General features: G+C 40.7%; 1 protein-coding gene across 1 annotated transcript in view; it reads right to left on the bottom strand.

The window, feature by feature from the left end:
* Positions 1-17,909, bottom strand: part of ADCY10 (adenylate cyclase 10) — a 107,436-nt gene that overhangs the window by 45,841 nt on the left and 43,686 nt on the right. The window contains exons 18-20 of the mRNA XM_082437076.1: positions 15,234-15,362; positions 13,325-13,606; positions 12,912-13,202 (exon numbers count right to left, since the gene is read on the bottom strand). Coding sequence (XP_082293202.1) covers positions 12,912-13,202; positions 13,325-13,606; positions 15,234-15,362 — 702 coding nt within the window. The remainder of the gene's footprint in view (positions 1-12,911; positions 13,203-13,324; positions 13,607-15,233; positions 15,363-17,909) is intronic.

Below are 17,909 nucleotides of genomic sequence, written 5' to 3'. Positions count from 1 at the left end.
TACCTACCGACGCATACATCCAAGTGTCTCCTTGGCAGCTACCACGTGGATGCCTAATTTCAAAATTAAAATGATCTAAACAGAACTCTTGAATCTCTTTTCCATAAACCTATATCCACCAACCTATATCCACCAGTTTCGCCTGTCTTAGTAAGCATCACTGCCGTATTCATTTCTCAAGGCATCACTGCCATATTCATCTCCTCAAGGCAAAAACCTAGACAATGTCCTTGATTCTTTTCCTTCCCTCACCCCTATGCCCATTCAGTCCATCAGAAAGTCCTATTATGTCTACTCCAATACATATCTGAATCCATCTTCTTCTGTCAATCTTCTCTATAGCACCACCCTAGTCCATCACCAAATTTCATCTAGACAAGTGTGAAAAACTGATCTCCCTCCTATTCCTATCCTCTTCAATCTGTTTTCTATAAAGAAGGCAGAGTAAGTTTTTAAAAACATGATTCAGGACTTCCCTGGAGGCACAGTGATTAAGAATCCACCTGCCAATGCAGGGGACACCGGTTTGAGCCCTGGTCCGGGAAGATCCCACATGCTGTAGAGCAACTAAGCGCATGTGCCACAACTACTGAGCCTGAGCTCTAGACCACGTGCTCCACAATGAGAGAAGCCACCGCGATGAGAAGCCCATGCACCGCAATGAAGAGTATCCCCCGCTCGCCACAACTAGAGACAAAAAAAAAAAAAAAAAAAGCCCACGCACAGCAATGAAGACACAATGCAGCCAAAAATAAATAAATGAAATAATAATTTAAAAAAAAAAGATTCAGATCTCAGTGGCAGAAATTGCTTGTTTCCTATCTCAACTTCCATTGTCCCTTTTCTCCTTAGTAATAGAACTCAATTTTACTTGGGGAAGCTACATTTTCCAACCTCCCTTGCAACTGGATATATAGCCATGTGACGTATTGTATTGTATTGTATTGGTCCTTGAGATATAAGGGGAGTATTGGGTAGGAAGAATTCTAGAAAACTACTGAAAAAGGAAGGGGCATCCCTTTCATTTTTTGGTTTCTTTTCTCCTCCTTCTAGTGTTAAATGTGAACATGATGGCTGGAACTCCAGCTACCACTTTGAACCAAGGATCTCTGATGATCATGAAGCCTCCATACCAGTCCCAGTGATGAGACAAGCATTTTACATAGAGAGAAATACATTTAGGAACTTTAATAATAAATTTAAGCCACTCTAGCTGGGTCCTTGTTATATGCAGCCAATACTAATTCTAATCAGTATTTCTCTAATGTGTTCTAATCCATTTGGAATAAAATTCAGAATATTTCTCAAGGCCTCCAAGTCCCCCTGATGCTTCTATTAATTAATTTGTTTATTGCCTATCAGTCTCCATTAAAATTCAATATATGAGAATAGACACATCTGCCATTTTCACCACTATATCCCCAATGCCTAGATCACTGCCTGACACATAACAGATACTCAATAAATGTGTGTTTTTTGGGGAAAAAAAATCAATGATTAAAAATAAAATGCTATTCCTTCTTCAACATCCTATATGTTTTGTTTTACATTTCAGATTGTAATAGTGATAGAATGAGATGTGGCGAAAAGCAATATTGGCTAAATAAAGCAAATAAAGTCAGGATATATAAGATATGATTTTTGTCATATCATTTACCCCTTGGGTGAATCATATTATTTTTAGGTCTCAATTTTCTTCATTTATGAAGGAAATATATTAAAAGTTCCCTACTTCAAAGAGGATCTGTAAAAATCAAAAGAAAAGAAATATACGGAATGCTTGTAGGTTCTCAGAAGAAAGGAGAAAAGCAAAGATAGTACTTGCTCACCTGTGGTTTCAAAGACTCAGAAATAAGACTTCAAGTTCAAGGTGAAAAACTGACCTCTTTTATTTATCTCCTGACCTCCAGGTCCAGCACATTTTACCCCATTAAAACAAGAATAAAATAATTTTTAAAAGCATAAATTCACAATATACAGAATGGAAGGGGTCAATTCCTATCTTAGGGCCATTATCCTGGCCCTCCCCTCTGCCTAGAATGCTTTTCCCCAGCCATCCATACAATAAAATCCCTCACTTCCTTTGCCTTTCCATGAATTTTACCTCTCACTGAGGGCTACCCTAATGACTCTGCACTCCTAATCTCCCTTGCCCTACACAACATTCTTTTCTGGTTTTCTCCTTGGGATCACTTATACATACTACAGAATTTACTTCTTTGTTAATGTTTTCTCTCCATTGTCTGCTTCTCCCCAATAGAATGCTGTTTTGTTCCCTGATGCATCTAAGGTGCCTAGAGCACTGTCTGGCACATATCAGAAACCCAATAAATATTTGCTGAATGAGTAAATGAAACATTAAATGAGATTTCAGCGCATGTCAAGGAGATCAAGGAATGAGAGGAGTGCTCCCTGAAGAATTAGGTGGAGCAAGTGGAACGAAAGAGCCCAGGAGGGAGCCCACGGGCTGTCGATCCTTGGAATGGATCAAGAGTCAGAAAATAAGTTTTTAGGAAGGACATGAGGATTGATAGAGAATTGAAAAGGTAATCAACTTCCTCACTATCTGATTCATAGCTAATGCTGTGTCCTTGAACCTCTTATGATATGTCCTTCTCCAGCATGTCTTAAAAGCATACCTCATGGACTTCCCTGGTGGCACAGTGGTTAAGAATCTGCCTGCCAATGCAGGGGACACAGGTTTGAGTCCTGGTCCAGGAAGCTCCCACATGCCTCAGAGCAACTAAGCCCATGAACCACATCTACTGAGCCTGCACTCTAGAGCCCGTGCTCTGCAACAAGAGAAGCCACCACAATGAGAAGCCAGTGCACTACAATGAAGAGTAGACCCACTTGCCGCAACTAGAGAAGGCCTGCACACAGCAACAAAGACCCAATGCAGCCAAAAAAAATAAATAAATAAAATAAAATAAAAATAATTATATAAAAAAAAGCATACCTCACACTTCGGGAGATTCACGGGTAATGGACAGAGTGTCCAGCCAAAACTGAAGCAGGATATTATAAAGAAGACATTGCAAAAAAAAAAGTTTCCTAGAAACTCTAGGAAAAATAAAATTCTGTTAAGAAATCTATTCACAAGGAGGAAACAAGATGGCGGAGTAGAAGGACATGCTCTCACTCCCTCTTGTGAGAACACCAGAATCACAACTAGCTGCTGGACAATCATCAACAGGAAGACACTGGAACTCACCACAAAAGATACCCCACATCCAAAGACAAAGGAGAAGCCACAATGAGACGGTAGGAGGGGTGCAATCACAGTAAAATCAAATCCCATAACTGCTGGGTGGGTGACTCACAGACTGGAGAACACTTATACCACAGAAGTCCACCCACTGGAGTGAAGGTTCTGAGCCCCACGTCAGGCTTCCCAACCTGGGGGTCTGGCAATGCAAGGAGGAATTCTTAGAGAATCAGACTTTGAAGCCTAGTGGGAATTTATTGCAGGACTTTGACAGGACTGGGGGAAACAGAGACCCCACTCTTGGAGGGCACACACAAAGTAGTGTGCACATCAGGACCCAGGGGAAGGAGCAGTGACCCCAGGGGAGACTGAACCAGACCTACATGTTAGTGATGGAGGGTCTCCTGCAGAGGCGGCAGGTGGCTGTGGCTCACTGTGGGGACAAGGGCACTGGCAGCAGAAGTTCTGGGAAGTACTCCTTGGCGTGAGCCCTCCCAGAGTCTGTCATTAGCCCCATCAAAGAGCCCAGGTAGGCTCCAGTGTTGGGTTGCCTCAGGCTAAAACAACCAACAGGGAGGGAACCCAGCCCCACCCATCAGCAGTCAAGTGGATTAAAGTTTTCCTGAGCTCTACCCACCAGAGCAACAGTCAGCTCTACCCACCACCAGTCCCTCCCATCAGGAAACTTACACAAGCCTCTTACATAGCCTCATCCACCAGAGGGCAGACAGCAGAAGCAAGAAGAACTACAATCCTGCAGCCTGTGGAACAAAAACCACATTCACAGAAAGATAGACAAGATGAAAAGGCAGAGGGCTATGTACCAGATGAAAGAACAAGATAAAACCCCAGAAAAACAACTAAATGAAGTGGAGATAGGCAACCTTCCAGAAAAAGAATTCAGAATAATGATAGTGAAGATGATCCAGGACCTCGGAAAAAGAATGGAGGCAAAGATTGAGAAGATGCAAGAAATGGTTAACAAAGACCTAGAAGAATTCAAGAACAAACAAACAGAGATGAACAATACAATAACTGAAATGAAAACGACACTAGAAGGAATCAATACCAGAATAACTGAGGCAGAAGAACGGATAAGTGACCTGGAAGGCAGAATGGTGGAATTCACTGCTGCAGAGGAGAATAAAGAAAAAAGAATGAAAAGAAATGAAGAGACCTCTGGGACAACATTAAATGCAACAACATTCGCATTATAGGGGTCCCAGAAGGAGAAGAGACAGAAAGGACCCGAGAAAATATTTGAAGAGATTATAGTCGAAAACTTCCCTAACATGGGAAAGGAAATAGCCACCCAAGTCCAGGAAGCACAGCGTGTCCCATACAGGATAAACCCAAGGAGAAACACGCCAAGACACATAGTAATCAAACTGGCAAAAATTAAAGACAAAGAGAAATTATTGAAAGCAGCAAAGTAAAAACGAAAAATAACATACAAGGGAACTTCCATAAGGTTAACAGCTGATTTCTCAGCAGAAACTCTACAAGCCAGAAGGGAGTGGCATGATATACTTAAAGTGATGAAAGGGAAGAACCTACAACCAAGATTACTCTACCTGGCAAGGATCTCATTCAGATTCGCTGGAGAAATCAAAAGCTTTACAGACAATCAAAAGCTAAGAGAATTCAGCACCACCAAACTAGTTCTACAACAAATGCTAAAGGAACTTCTCTAAGTGGGAAACACAAGGGAAGAAAAGGACCTACAAAAAACCCCCCAAAACAATTAAGAAAATGGTCATAGGAACATACATATCGATAATTATCTTAAACGTGAATGGATTAAATGCTCCAACCAAAAGACACAGGCTTGCTGAATGGATACAAAAACAAGACACATATATATGCTGTCTACAAGAGACCCACTTCAGACCTAGAGACACATACAGACTGAGAGTGAGGGGATGGAAAAAGATATTCCATGCCAATGGAAATCAAAAGAAAGTTGGAGTAGCAATACTCCTATCAGATAAAATAGACTTTAAAATAAAGAATGTTACAAGAGACAAGGAAGGGGCTTCCCTGGTGGTGCAGTGGTTGAGAATCTGCCTGCTAATGCAGAGGACACGGGTTCGAGCCCTGGTCTGGGAAGATCCCACATGCCGCGGAGCGACTAGGCCCGTGAGCCACAATTGCTGAGCCTGCGCGTCTGGAGCCTGTGCCCCGCAACAAGAGAGGCTGCGATAGTGAGAGGCCCGCGCACCGCGATGAAGAGTGGCCCCGCTTGCCGCAACTAGAGAAAGCCCTCGCACAGAAACGAAGACCCAACACAGCCATAAGTAAAATAAATAAATAATTAAAATTAAAAAAAAAAAAAAAGTCAATTCTGGCTGACTCTAGAGTTCATAAAAAAAAAAAACAATAAACAGAAGAACTAGCAATATAAAAAAAAAAAAAAAAAAAAAAGAGACAAGGAAGGACACTACATAATGATCAAGGGATCAATCCAAGAAGAAGATATAACAACTATAAATATATATACACCCAACATAGGAGCACCTCAATACATAAGGCAACTGCTAACAGCTATAAAAGAGGAAATCTACAGTAACACAATAACAGTGGGGGACTTTAACACCTCACTCACACCAATGGACAGATCATCCAAAATGAAAATAAATAAGGAAACAGAAGCTTTAAATGACACAGCAGACCAGATAGATTTAACTGATATTTATAGGACATTCCATCCAAAAACAGCAGATTACACTTTCTTCTCAAGTGCGCACAGAACATTCTCCAGGATAGATCACATCTTGGGTCACAAATCAAGCCTCAGGAAATTTAAGAAAATTGAAATCATATCAAGAATCTCTTCTGACCACAACACTATGAGATTAGAAATGAAATACAGGGAAAAACACGTAAAAAACACAAACACATGGAGGCTAAACAATACATTACTAAATAACCAAGAGATCACTGAAGAAATCAAAGAGGAAATCAAAAAACCCCTAGAGACAAATGACAATGAAAACACGATGATCCAAAACCTATGGGATGCAGCAAAAGTAGTTCTAAGAGGGAAGTTTATAGCTATACAAGCCTACCTCAAGAAACAAGTAAAATCTCAAATAAACAATCTAATCTTACACCTAAAGGAACTAGAGAAAGAAGAGCAAACAAAACCCAAAGTTAGCAGAAGGAAAGAAATCATAAAGGTCAGAGCAGAAATAAATGAAATAGAAACAAAGAAAACAATAGCAAAGATCAATACAACTAAAAGCTGGTTCTTTGAGAAGATGAACTAAATTGATAAACCATTAGCCAGACTCATCAAGAAAAAGAGGGAGAGGACTCAAATCAATAAAATTAGAAATGAAAAAGGAGAAGTTACAACAGACACTGCAGAAATACAAAGCACCCTAAGAGACTACTACAACAACTCTATGCCAATAAAATGGACAACCTGGAAGAAATGGACAAATTCTAAGAAAGGTATAACCTTCCAAGACTGAACCAGGAAGAAAGAGAAAATATGAACAGACCAATCACAAGTAATGAAATTGAAACTGTGATTAAAAATCTTCCAATAAACAGAAGTCCAGGACCAGATGGCTTCACAGGTGAATTCTATCAAACATTTAGAGAAGAGCTAACACCCATCCTTCTCAAACTCTTCCAAAAAATTGCAGAGGAAGGAACACTCCTAAACTCATTCTATGAGGCCACCATCACCCTGATACCAAAACCAGACAAAGATACTACAAAAAAAGAAAATTACAGACCAATATCGCTGATGAACATAGATGCAAAAATCCTCAACAAAATACTAGCAAACAGAATCCAACAACAAAAAAGGATCATACACCATGATCAAGTGGGATTTATACCAGAGATGCAAGGATTCTTCAATATACGCAAATCAATCAATGTGATACACCATATTAGCAACTTGAATACTAAAAACCATATGATCATCTCAATAGATGCAGAAAAAGCTTTTGACAAAATTCAACACCCATTTATGATAAAAACTCTCCAAAAAGTGGGCATAGAGGGTACCTACCTCAACATAATAAAGGCCATATACGACAAACCCACAGCAAACATCATTCTCAACGGTGAAAAACTGAAAGCATTCCCTCTAAGATCAGGAACAAGACAAGGATGTCCACTCTCACCACTATTATTCAACATAGTTTTGGAAGTCCTAGCCATGGCAATCAGAGAAGAAAAAGAAATAAAAGGAATACAAATTGGAAAAGAAGAAGTAAAACTGTCACTGTTTGCAGATGACATGATACTATACATAGAGAATCCTAAAAATGCCACCAGAAAACTATTAGAGCTAACCAATGAATTTGGTAAAGTTACAGGATACAAAATTAATGCACAGAAATCTCTTGCATTCCTAGACACTAATGATGAAAAATCTGAAAGAGAAATTAAGGAAACACTCCCATTTACCATTGCAACAAAAAGAATAAAATGCCTAGGAATAAACTTACCTAGGGAGACAAAAGACCTGTATGCAGAAAACTATAAGACACTGATGAAAGAAATTAAAGACGATACAAACAGATGGAGAGATATACCATGTTCTTGGATTGGGAGAATCAATATTGTGAAAATGACTATACTACCCAAAGCAGTCTACAGATTCAATGCAATCCCTATAAAATTACCAATGGCATTTTTTATGGAACTAGAACAAAAACTCTTAAAATTTGTATGGAGACACAAAAGACCCCGAATAGCCAAAGCAGTCTTTAGCAAAAAAAATGGAGTGGGAGGAATCAGACTCCTTGACTTCAGACTACACTACAAAGCTACAGTAATTAGGACAATATGGTACTGGCACAAAAACAGAAACATAGATCAATGGAACAAGATAGAAATCCCAGAGATAACCCTACACACCTATGGTCAACTAATCTATGACAAAGGAAGCAAGGATATACAATGGAGAAAAGACAGTCTCTTCAATAAGTGGTGCTGGGAAAACTGGACAGCTACATGTAAAAGAATGAAATTAGAACACTCCGTAACACCATACACAAAAATAAACTCAAAATGCATTCGAGACCTAAATGTAAGACCGGACACTATAAAACTCTTAGAGGAAAACATAGGAAGAACACTCTTTGACATAAAGCACAGCAAGATCTTTTTTGATCCACCTCCTAGAGTAATGGAAATAAAAACAAAAATAAACAAATAGGACCCAATGAAACTTCAAAACTTTTGCACAACAAAGGAAACCATAAACAAGACGAAAAGACAACCCTCAGAATGGGAGAAAATATTTGCAAACGAATCAACGGACAAAGGATTAACCTCCAAAATATATAAACAGCTCATGCAGCTCAATATTAAAGAAACAAACAACCCAATCCAAAAATGGGCAGAAGACCTAAAGAGACATTTCTCCAAAGAAGACATACAGATGGCCAAGAAGCACATGAAAAGCTGCTCAACATCACTAATTATTAGAGAAATGCAAATCAAAACTAATGAGGTATCACCTCCCACCAGTTAGAATGGGCATCATCAGAAAATTTACAAACAACAAGTGCTGGAGAGAGTGTGGAGAAAAGGGAACCCTCTTGCACTGTTGGTGGGAATGTAAATTGATACAGCCACTATGGAGAACAGTATGGAGGTTCCTTAGAAAACTAAAAATAGAATTACCATATGATCCAGCAATCCCACTACTCAGCATATACCCAGAGAAAACCATAATTCAAAAAAACGCATGCACCCCAATGTTCATTGCAGCACTATTTACAATAGCCAGGTAATGGAAGCAACCTAAATGCCCATCGACAGACGAATGGATAAAGAAGATGTGACACATATATACAATGGAATATTACTCAGCCATAAAAAGGAACAAAATTGGGTCATTTGTTGAGACGTGGATGGATCTAGAGACTGTCATACAGAGTGAAGTAAGTCAGAAAGAGAAAAACAAATATCGTATATTAACGCATATATGTGGAACCTAGAAAAATGGTACCGATGAACTGGTTTGCAGGGCAGAAGTTGGGACACAGATGTAGAGAACAAACGTATGGACACCAAGGGGGGAAAGCCGCAGGTGGGTGTGGATGGTGGTGTTATGAGTTGGGCGATTGGGATTTACATGTATACACTGATGTGTATAAAACTGATGACTAATAAGAACCTGCTGTATAAAAAATAAATAAAATATAATTCAAAAATTAAAAAAAAATCTATTCACAGTATATTACTACTTAGTTCTCTAATGGACAGCATTTTCATAGTCTTAATAATGTAAATACTTGATTGATTTATCTAATGATAGTTCTATAACAATATTGGAGGAGAGGTGCCCAAGCATGGTGTAATAGAGTTAAATCCTTACCTACCATAGCAAGACTAAAACAGATGATGTCAAATTTGATTTTTAAAAAAGTAGCATTAACATACCGCATAGTATATGGAAGTAATGACTAGAGGGAACAGCTACGTTTAAAATGTTTGCCCCTGAGAAGAAATATTGAAGATACGTATGCAGGGCAGTAGGTCATGGGACTATTGCTTTTATGGTAAAACTTTCAGGAAATCTAAAAAATATCTTTATTTAAAGATGTCTAGTTGATACTCTTTTCAATAGGTGAAAAATTCTAAGGGAAATAATCAAGCCCTGGCCTCACTCAGGTGGAGGTTCTGTTGAAAGGACATCAGTAGACATGACTCAGAGATATCTGGTAACATATGCTCCAGAGTGAAACGGTTAAGGAACATTGGAGAACCTGAAATAACTGCAGTTGTTTCCTTTGGTGGCCCTAGCCAACCTGCTTAAGACCAATGAACTATCCAGGCTAACCTGTCTGCTAGCTGCCAGCTGATTTTACCCCTCACCAAATAAATAACTAAAACCTACATATATAATATATGTAGTTTATATATAATTTGTTTATTTATATATATAATACATATATAAAATAAGACTCACTGATCCCACAGAGTCTGGAATACAGTAAGTCCCCTACATATGAATGAGTTCCGTTCCGAGAACATGTTCATCAAGTCCAATTTGTTCGTAAGTCCAACAAAGTTAGCCTTGGTACCCAACTAACACAATCATCTGTATAGTACTGTACTATAATAGGTTTATAATACTTTTAACACAAATAATACATAAAAAACAAACACAAAAGTAAAGCATTTTTAATCTTACTGTACAGTACCTTGAAAAGTACAGTAGTACCAGCTACAACACTGCTGCTTTTATGCTTGCTTCTGAACATCCTGGGCTTGTAATAAAGATACTGTACTACTGTACTCTATACAGTACTGTACAGTAAAGTACACAAAAGCACCACCACTTGTAGAGGATGCACACATGACAATGTACGCCAGACACGTGAACTAACTTACATGACTGGACATGCGAACGCACGTTCACATCTTTGAAAGTTCGCAACTTGAAGGTTCGTATGTAGAGGACTTACTGTATTCTTTCCCTTTTCTCTTATCTCTGTCAGTTGACTCTCTCCTATTAATGCTTTCATTGGTGCTTTGACTATGGCCCTGTGTTGGGATCTTTCACTGAAGATCCCTTGATCCAGTCATGCATCCTCTTCAGCTCTCCATCGCCTGCCCTCTTGGTGCCTGTTTTATTCTAGCAGCCCACTACTAGGGGTCTTCTCACACTCCTAGGGGTACTCTTGGGAACAACTTAAAATGATGCCAGGCTGGCTTTTTCTCCCAGGTGAGTTATATCTGATTTATAGGAAACCCTCACACATCCTTTCCCAAACTCTGGGAGGGCAGGTTGATCCTGGTGCATCCACAGGCCACTCTGGCCTCATTAGGTGTGAGGTCTTCTGTGTCCTCTAACTGATTCCAAGGAAGACATCTTCCTAGCATTGAGGTGAGAAAGGAAGCAACCCACTTGAGGAAGGTACACAGTACCTCCTCAGTTCTTGCCAAATCTCTCCACAAATCCTGGCCCTCTCCACACTATTCCTCATTTTTATGTCTTGAATGTCGATGAAGGATCCAATATTATAAATGATTCTCAGCTATTTCCTTTATAGAGTCTGTACATCCATCTATTTACCTCACTTTGGATTTCAACATCCATTGTATCTTGGTGCTTGGTACAAATTTCAATTTCAACATCATGTTACACGTATACCACTAATAGTATAATAATAATAACACGTTTCCAATTTTGGAAAAAATATACTGCATGAGGGGAAATGTAGTAAATACTAGTAATAAACACTAGGCTCATCTACATGTCCATCTCTCTGACATCTTCCTGCCCCAGTGGGATGAGACTACTGCTGAATCTCATTATCTTTGTGCCCACGCCCTCAGAGACTTGAAACCTTCATGTATAGACTCTCTCTATATATATAGACTCTAAGGCTCTGAACTTAAAGCCTGATTTCTCTTTTTTTAAAAGGGGAGATTGGCAAGTGTTAGTGCAGCGTCAATGATAGGCTTAAATCACAGGAAAAAGCTGCTTTCTCCCTGATCAAGTATTGCAAAGGAATCACCTTCCTCACTCTCTGATTCATACCTAATGCTATATCTATGAACCTCTTCCAGTCTCCTTGGCCAGTATTACCTAAAATCCAGTCCTGTGCTTTGGGAAGCTCAAGTGTAATGGCAGAGCATGAACTCAGGAATTAGACTGACCTGGGATTGAATAAAGTCTATTACTTGCTGTGTGGCATCGGGAAAGTTATTTAATCTTCCAGAACATTAATTTTCTTATCTGTAAAATGAAAATAACCCTCCACCTTGGAGGGTTGATAAGAGAATGAAATGAGAATGCAGGTAAAATAGAGAATGAATGAGAATAAATATTTATTTTGTATCTACTATGTGCTGGGCACTTTACATACATTCTTTCCCAATTTTTCATATACTTATAATATAGGAGTCCTCTACGTGTAGCCTGTTTTCCTGACCAGATTTAGTCATAATCATGGAGGCCCTGTGACTAGGGCAGGAAGTCCATTGGGTGTTCCCTGGCCACCACCGAATGAGGGCTGGAGTTGGTGTTGCTGCCCTAAGTCTGACATCCATCGTTCCCACAGTAACTGAGTCCCTGGGCCCTTATGCCCCTTGAATCCTTACTACGTTTTCCCAGATCATGTGGCCAGTTTGTGCTATCAGTCTGTAACTTTCTTACTTGCACCTCAGATAGTCTTGAATCCCTGTTCTAAACCCAAGCCCTCTTTTCTGGGGGCCCTGACATGCTTAGTCCTGGTTAATTCTCTCCCACTCATACATTTTTTCCACTGGAACCTTGTTTCAAACTAGACAGAGCAACAACACTTTATCTGCCAAGAAACACCACTCCCTCTCGGATCTTGCTCTTCCCCCCACTTCATGTCAGACCCTGCTCCCTACCCACTACCCTCCTTGGATTCCATCCCTTGGTGCGAATGAAGCTGGGTCTGTTTTATTCCTTTGGACATTTTAATTTGAGCTCTGCTCACACCCCATTTTGCCAGAGTCCTTACCCCCAAATCCTCCCTGACAGTCTCACAGTGAGATTGGTTCTGCCAACTCAGCTACATGTATACTCCCCAACTTCCTGCCCCGCTGACCTACGCTGCTCACGTCTCATCATCCGTGGTGCCCGAGCCTGCAGAGGACTTGAAATCCTCATGGTCCAGACCCACTTCTTCTAGGTCTTGTCTCCATGTTCCCCAGTTATAGTTAGAACTAATTAGGAACGAAGAAAGTTTACTTTGAAATCCATGGGACTTAGCCATCTTCCTAATGGTATCCAAGTCCAAAGTGTTGAGCCGGATGTCCACTGCAAAGTGGTGAAAGGGGACGAAGTCTCCACTTCGGCAGTGGTCACACCTGTGGGCATTTTCTTCCAGAAAGCGAGCACATTTCAAGTGCATGGCTTTCTTCTGGTCTTTCAGCCACAGCTCATAGGCTGTTTTCTGCATCATCGGGCTGCAGAATCGAATGATGTGGCACTCAATCACCTCGCTTTCCAGCTCACGGAGCTCTTCCTCCTCGCCATGGGCTAGAGAGGACAGAAAGGCAGTGGGCAACAAGTCAGCCCCTGCTACAAAATACAGATCAGTTCTTTTATCAAGATGTGCCTTAAACTAAAGGAAATATGGGTCACTTCCGGGCTCTACTTACCCATTCCTTCAGAAGGTGGTTGCAGAGAGAGGGAGCGATAATTCACCTCAAACGAGGCTGCGTTCTGTTTTAGGGCTATTCGGAGCTCCTTGCCATTCCGGAAACAATCAAAGACGTTGGATTCCACGAGGGTTGCCAGGGCATTGATCATCATCTTCATGTTCCAACAAGGGAGAATCTCAAACAACAGTTCCGTAGTGAAGGTCAGGCCAATGATGGCTGCACATCTCACCAACATCTGGTGGGACAGGCTCATGCTATCCAGCTGGACCAGAGAGATTTCTGCAGGTGGAAAGCCACACAATAGGGAACTAGTCATCTGTCTTTATCAAACACATTCTGGAGATGGACAACTGTCCTGTTCTATAGTTCTTGTTCAATAGAACTACACCCAGCTGAGCTAAGCCAAAAGAAGTATTTGCTTAGCACCTATTTCACAGATAGCACTTGTGTCGGGAGTACAAAAGATGGAGATGCTGTAACCTAAAAATATGCATGTCCCATTGGCCATGACAATAAGGTTGATTTCAAGGTGTTCTGATTTTGTGTTAAAGTGTGACAAGGGTGTGTGAGGAGAGCAGAGGTCATGGTGAGAAGTGGTCAAAAGGAGCAGGGCCTGCCATCCGTGTTCTGTGTTGACTTCTCCAGCTGCTCATTCTCTGTCTTCTTCACTGGCTGCCCTTTCTCATGGAACTTCCCAGCAATAAGCTTTCTCTCTATCTGCCCCAGGGATTCAGTTATTCTTGTGACAACCCATTACCATCTCTATGCTCATGACCAAGTGTCAGAGAGCTCCTAGCTCCAATCCCATCTTCTCATCTAAGCTCGAGTATCATAGCTCACATGGTTTCTTGGACATCTTGACCAGGATATCCTTCTATTACATCACCCTCCTCAGGGACAAAATATGAACTTCTCAATATGTCCACAGAACACTGTAGAAACCAAGCTAGTCCAGATATAAGTAGGGTTAGAAGATGTAAGCTTTTATATGTAGAACAGATAAACAAAGCCTACTGTATAGCACAGAGAACTATATTCAGTATCCTATAATAAACCATAATAGAAAAAAATATTAAAAAAAAAAAAGAATATGGGAATTCCCTGGTTGCCTAGTGGTTAGGATTCCAGGCTTTCACTGCTGTGGCCTGGGTTCAATCCCGGGTAGGGGAACTGAGATCCCGCAAGCTGCACGGTGTGGCCAAAAAAAAAAAAAAAAAAAGAATATATATATATATATATATATGTATGTATAACTGAATCACTTGGCTGTACAGCAGAAATTAACACAACATTGTAAATCAAATATACTTCAATAAAAAAAATATTGATTAAAAGAAACCAAGTTAATCCACCTTGCTATTTTAGTAGACATAGTGAATGAAAGACAAATGATGCTCTTTTGGAGATAGAGAACTTGAGGTCTCATCCTTGTACTAAACATTTGAAGTTGAACATTTTATAGATGGCATGGATTGGAGCTGAATGCATGTTAGAACATTGCTTGAAATTCATTTTTCTTGAAATGAATAACAGTACATCCCTGATATAAATTCCCTTGTTTGTCATTTCTTATGGAAGTAGATAGCAGGAAAAGTATCACTGTTAGATTTTCTCTCTCATTATTTGATTTCTGTTTAATTGAAAATGTACTATACCTCATTCTTTTATGCAGTTGAATAAAACTTTGTTCAAATCAGTCTCCAGCGTATGCACAGGGGGAAGTTGGCTCCTATTTAGAAGCAGAAAAGCCAAGCTTGTAATGGAACCTTCCCATTGTCTGGGCAACACAAAACAAAAAACAAAGCCAGTCTTCTATCTTCCTTTCTCCTTTGTTGGAAGCATCCTAGAGAAAGCAAGAGGGGAATCTAGGTCCTGGAAAATGAACACCAGGTCAAATTTTCTTTACCTTTTAATGATGCTGGCAGTGACAAGTTTTTCAATCTGACACCACTAGCGAGGTTACAGACTTCTTCATTTCCCTCCTCAAGACCAAAAGTAAATATTTTTAAGTCCTCTGTTGGCTTCGCAAAATTCTCTATAGAGAGGTAAAAGGGAAGAAAAGTTGAGAGTCATTGTCCTATTATTATCTGGATTTTCCAATAAACTTCGAGATGGGTCTCACATGAGAAAGAGCAGGCAGAGATGTGTGTTGGCTTGTAAAGTATTCTGGAATACTGTGTTTTAATTAAAACTGATATATGAAAATCAAAATTTACTCAAAACATGTTTTTCCTCCCCTCCCTCCAAGAAAAAAAGGATTGGTAATAACTACAGGATGTCTTCCGTAAGACATGCAGTTTTACAAATATAGCTTATATTATATACTTATATATATACTTGTATGCACATTGAAATACCCACATTCGGAGGCAAACACATTCTGTGGAAGACTGTACTCTACTTAAGATGTGGTTATTGTCAGAAAGAGATATTAAAAATGGTGAAGATTTCAAGATGGTGGAGGAGTAAGACATGGAGATCACCTTCCTCCCCACAAATACATCAAAAATACATCTACATGTGGAACAACACGTACAGAACACCTACTGAACGCTGGCAGAAGACCTCAGACTTCCCAAAAGGGTGTGCGAGGAGAGGGGATTCAGAACACCACCTAAACGAGCTCTAGAGACAGGTGCGAGCCGCGACTATCAGCGCAGACACCAGAGATGGGCATGAAACGCTAAGGCTGCTCCTGCAGCCACCAAGAAGGCTGTGTGCAAGCACAGGTCACTATCCACACCTCCCCTCCCGGGAGCCTGTGCAGCCCGCCACTGCCAGGGTCCCGTGATCCAGGGACAACTTCCCTGGGAGAACACACAGCGCGCCTCAGGCTGTTGAAACGTCATGCCGGCCTCTGCCGCTGCAGGCTCACCCGCATTCTGTACCCCTCCCTCCCCCTGGCCTGAGTGAGCCAGTGCCCCCGAATCAGCCGCTGCTTTAACCCCGTCCTGTCTGAGCGGGGAAGAGATGCCCTCAGGTGACCTATATGCAGAGGCAGGGCCAAATCCAAAGCTGAACCCCAGGAGCTGTGCAAACAAAGAAAAGAGAGGGAAATCTCTCCCAGCAGCCTCAGGAGCAGCAGATTAAATCTCCACAATCACCTTGAAGTACCCTGCATCTGTGGAATACCTGAATAGACAATGAATCATCCCAAAATTGATGCGGTGGACGTTGGGAGCAACTGTAGACTTGGGGTTTGCTTTCTGCATCTAATTTGTTTCTGGCTTTATGTTTATTTTAGTTTAGTATTTAGAGCTTATTATCACCGGTAGATTTGTTTATTGATTTGGTTGCTTTCTTCCTTTTCTTTTATATGTATATATTTTCCTTTTTCTCTTTTTTTTTAAATAAATAAATTTATTTATTTATTTAGGCTGCGTTGGGTCTTTGTTGCTGCGTGCGGGCTTTCTCTACTTGCGGTGAGCGGGGGTTACTGTTCATTGCAGTGTTCAGGCTTCTCATCGTGGTGGCTTCTCTTGTTGCAGAGCATGGGCCCTAGGCACGTGGACTTCAGTAGTTGTGGCACACGGGCTTCAGTAGTTGTGGCTCGCAGGCTCTAGAGCTCAGGCTCAGCAGTTGTGGCACATGGGCTTAGCTGCTCCGCGGCATGTGGAATCTTCCTGGACCAGGGCTCGAACCTGTGTCTCCAGCATTGGTAGGTGGATTCTTAACCACTGCACCACCAGGGAAACCCCTCCTTTTTCTCTTTTTGTGAGTGTGTATGTGTATGCTTCTTTGTGTGATTTTGTCTGTATAGCTTTGCTTTTACCATTTGGCCTAGGGTTCTGTCTGTCCGTTTTGTTTTCTGGGGTTTTTTTGGTATAGTTTTTAGTGCTTGTTATCATTGGTGGATTTGTTTTTTGGTTTGGTTGTTCTCTTCTTTCTTTCCTTTGTTTTTATTACTTTTTTAAAAAAATAATATTTTTTTAATTTTTATTTTAATTATTTTATTTTATTTTTTCTTTCTTTCTTTCTTTTTCTTTCTCCCTTTTCTTCTGAGCCAAGTGGGTGACAGGGTCTTGGTGCTCTGGCCAAGTGTCACGCCTGAACCTCTGAGGTGGGAGAGCTGAGTTCAGGACATTGGACCACCTGAGGCCTCCCAGTCCCACATAATATCAAACAGCGAAACCTCTCACAGAGATCTTCATCTCAACACTAAGACCCAGCTCCACTCAACAACCAGCAAGCTACAGTGCTAGATACCCTGTGCCAAACAACTAGCAAGACAGGAACACAACCCTACCCATTAGCAGAAAGGCTGCCTGAAAATATAATAAGTTCACAGACACCCCAAAACACACCACTGGACGTGGTCCTGTCCACCAGAAAGACAAGATCCAGCCTCATCCACCAGAACACAGGCAGCAGTCCCCTTCACCAGAAAGCCTACACAACTCACTGAACCAAATTTACCCACTGGGGACAGACACCAAAAACAACAGGAACTACAAACCTGCAGCCTGAGAAAAGGAGACCCCAAACACAGTAAGTTAAGCAAAATGAGAAGACAGAGAAATACACAGCAGATGAAGGAGCAAGGTAAAAACCCAACAGACCAAACAAATGAAGAGGAAATAGG

The sequence above is a fragment of the Balaenoptera physalus genome (assembly GCF_965194825.1).
Source record: "Balaenoptera physalus genome assembly, chromosome: 1".
NCBI lineage: Eukaryota > Metazoa > Chordata > Mammalia > Artiodactyla > Balaenopteridae > Balaenoptera > Balaenoptera physalus.
This window is presented reverse-complemented; position numbering and strand designations above follow the sequence as displayed.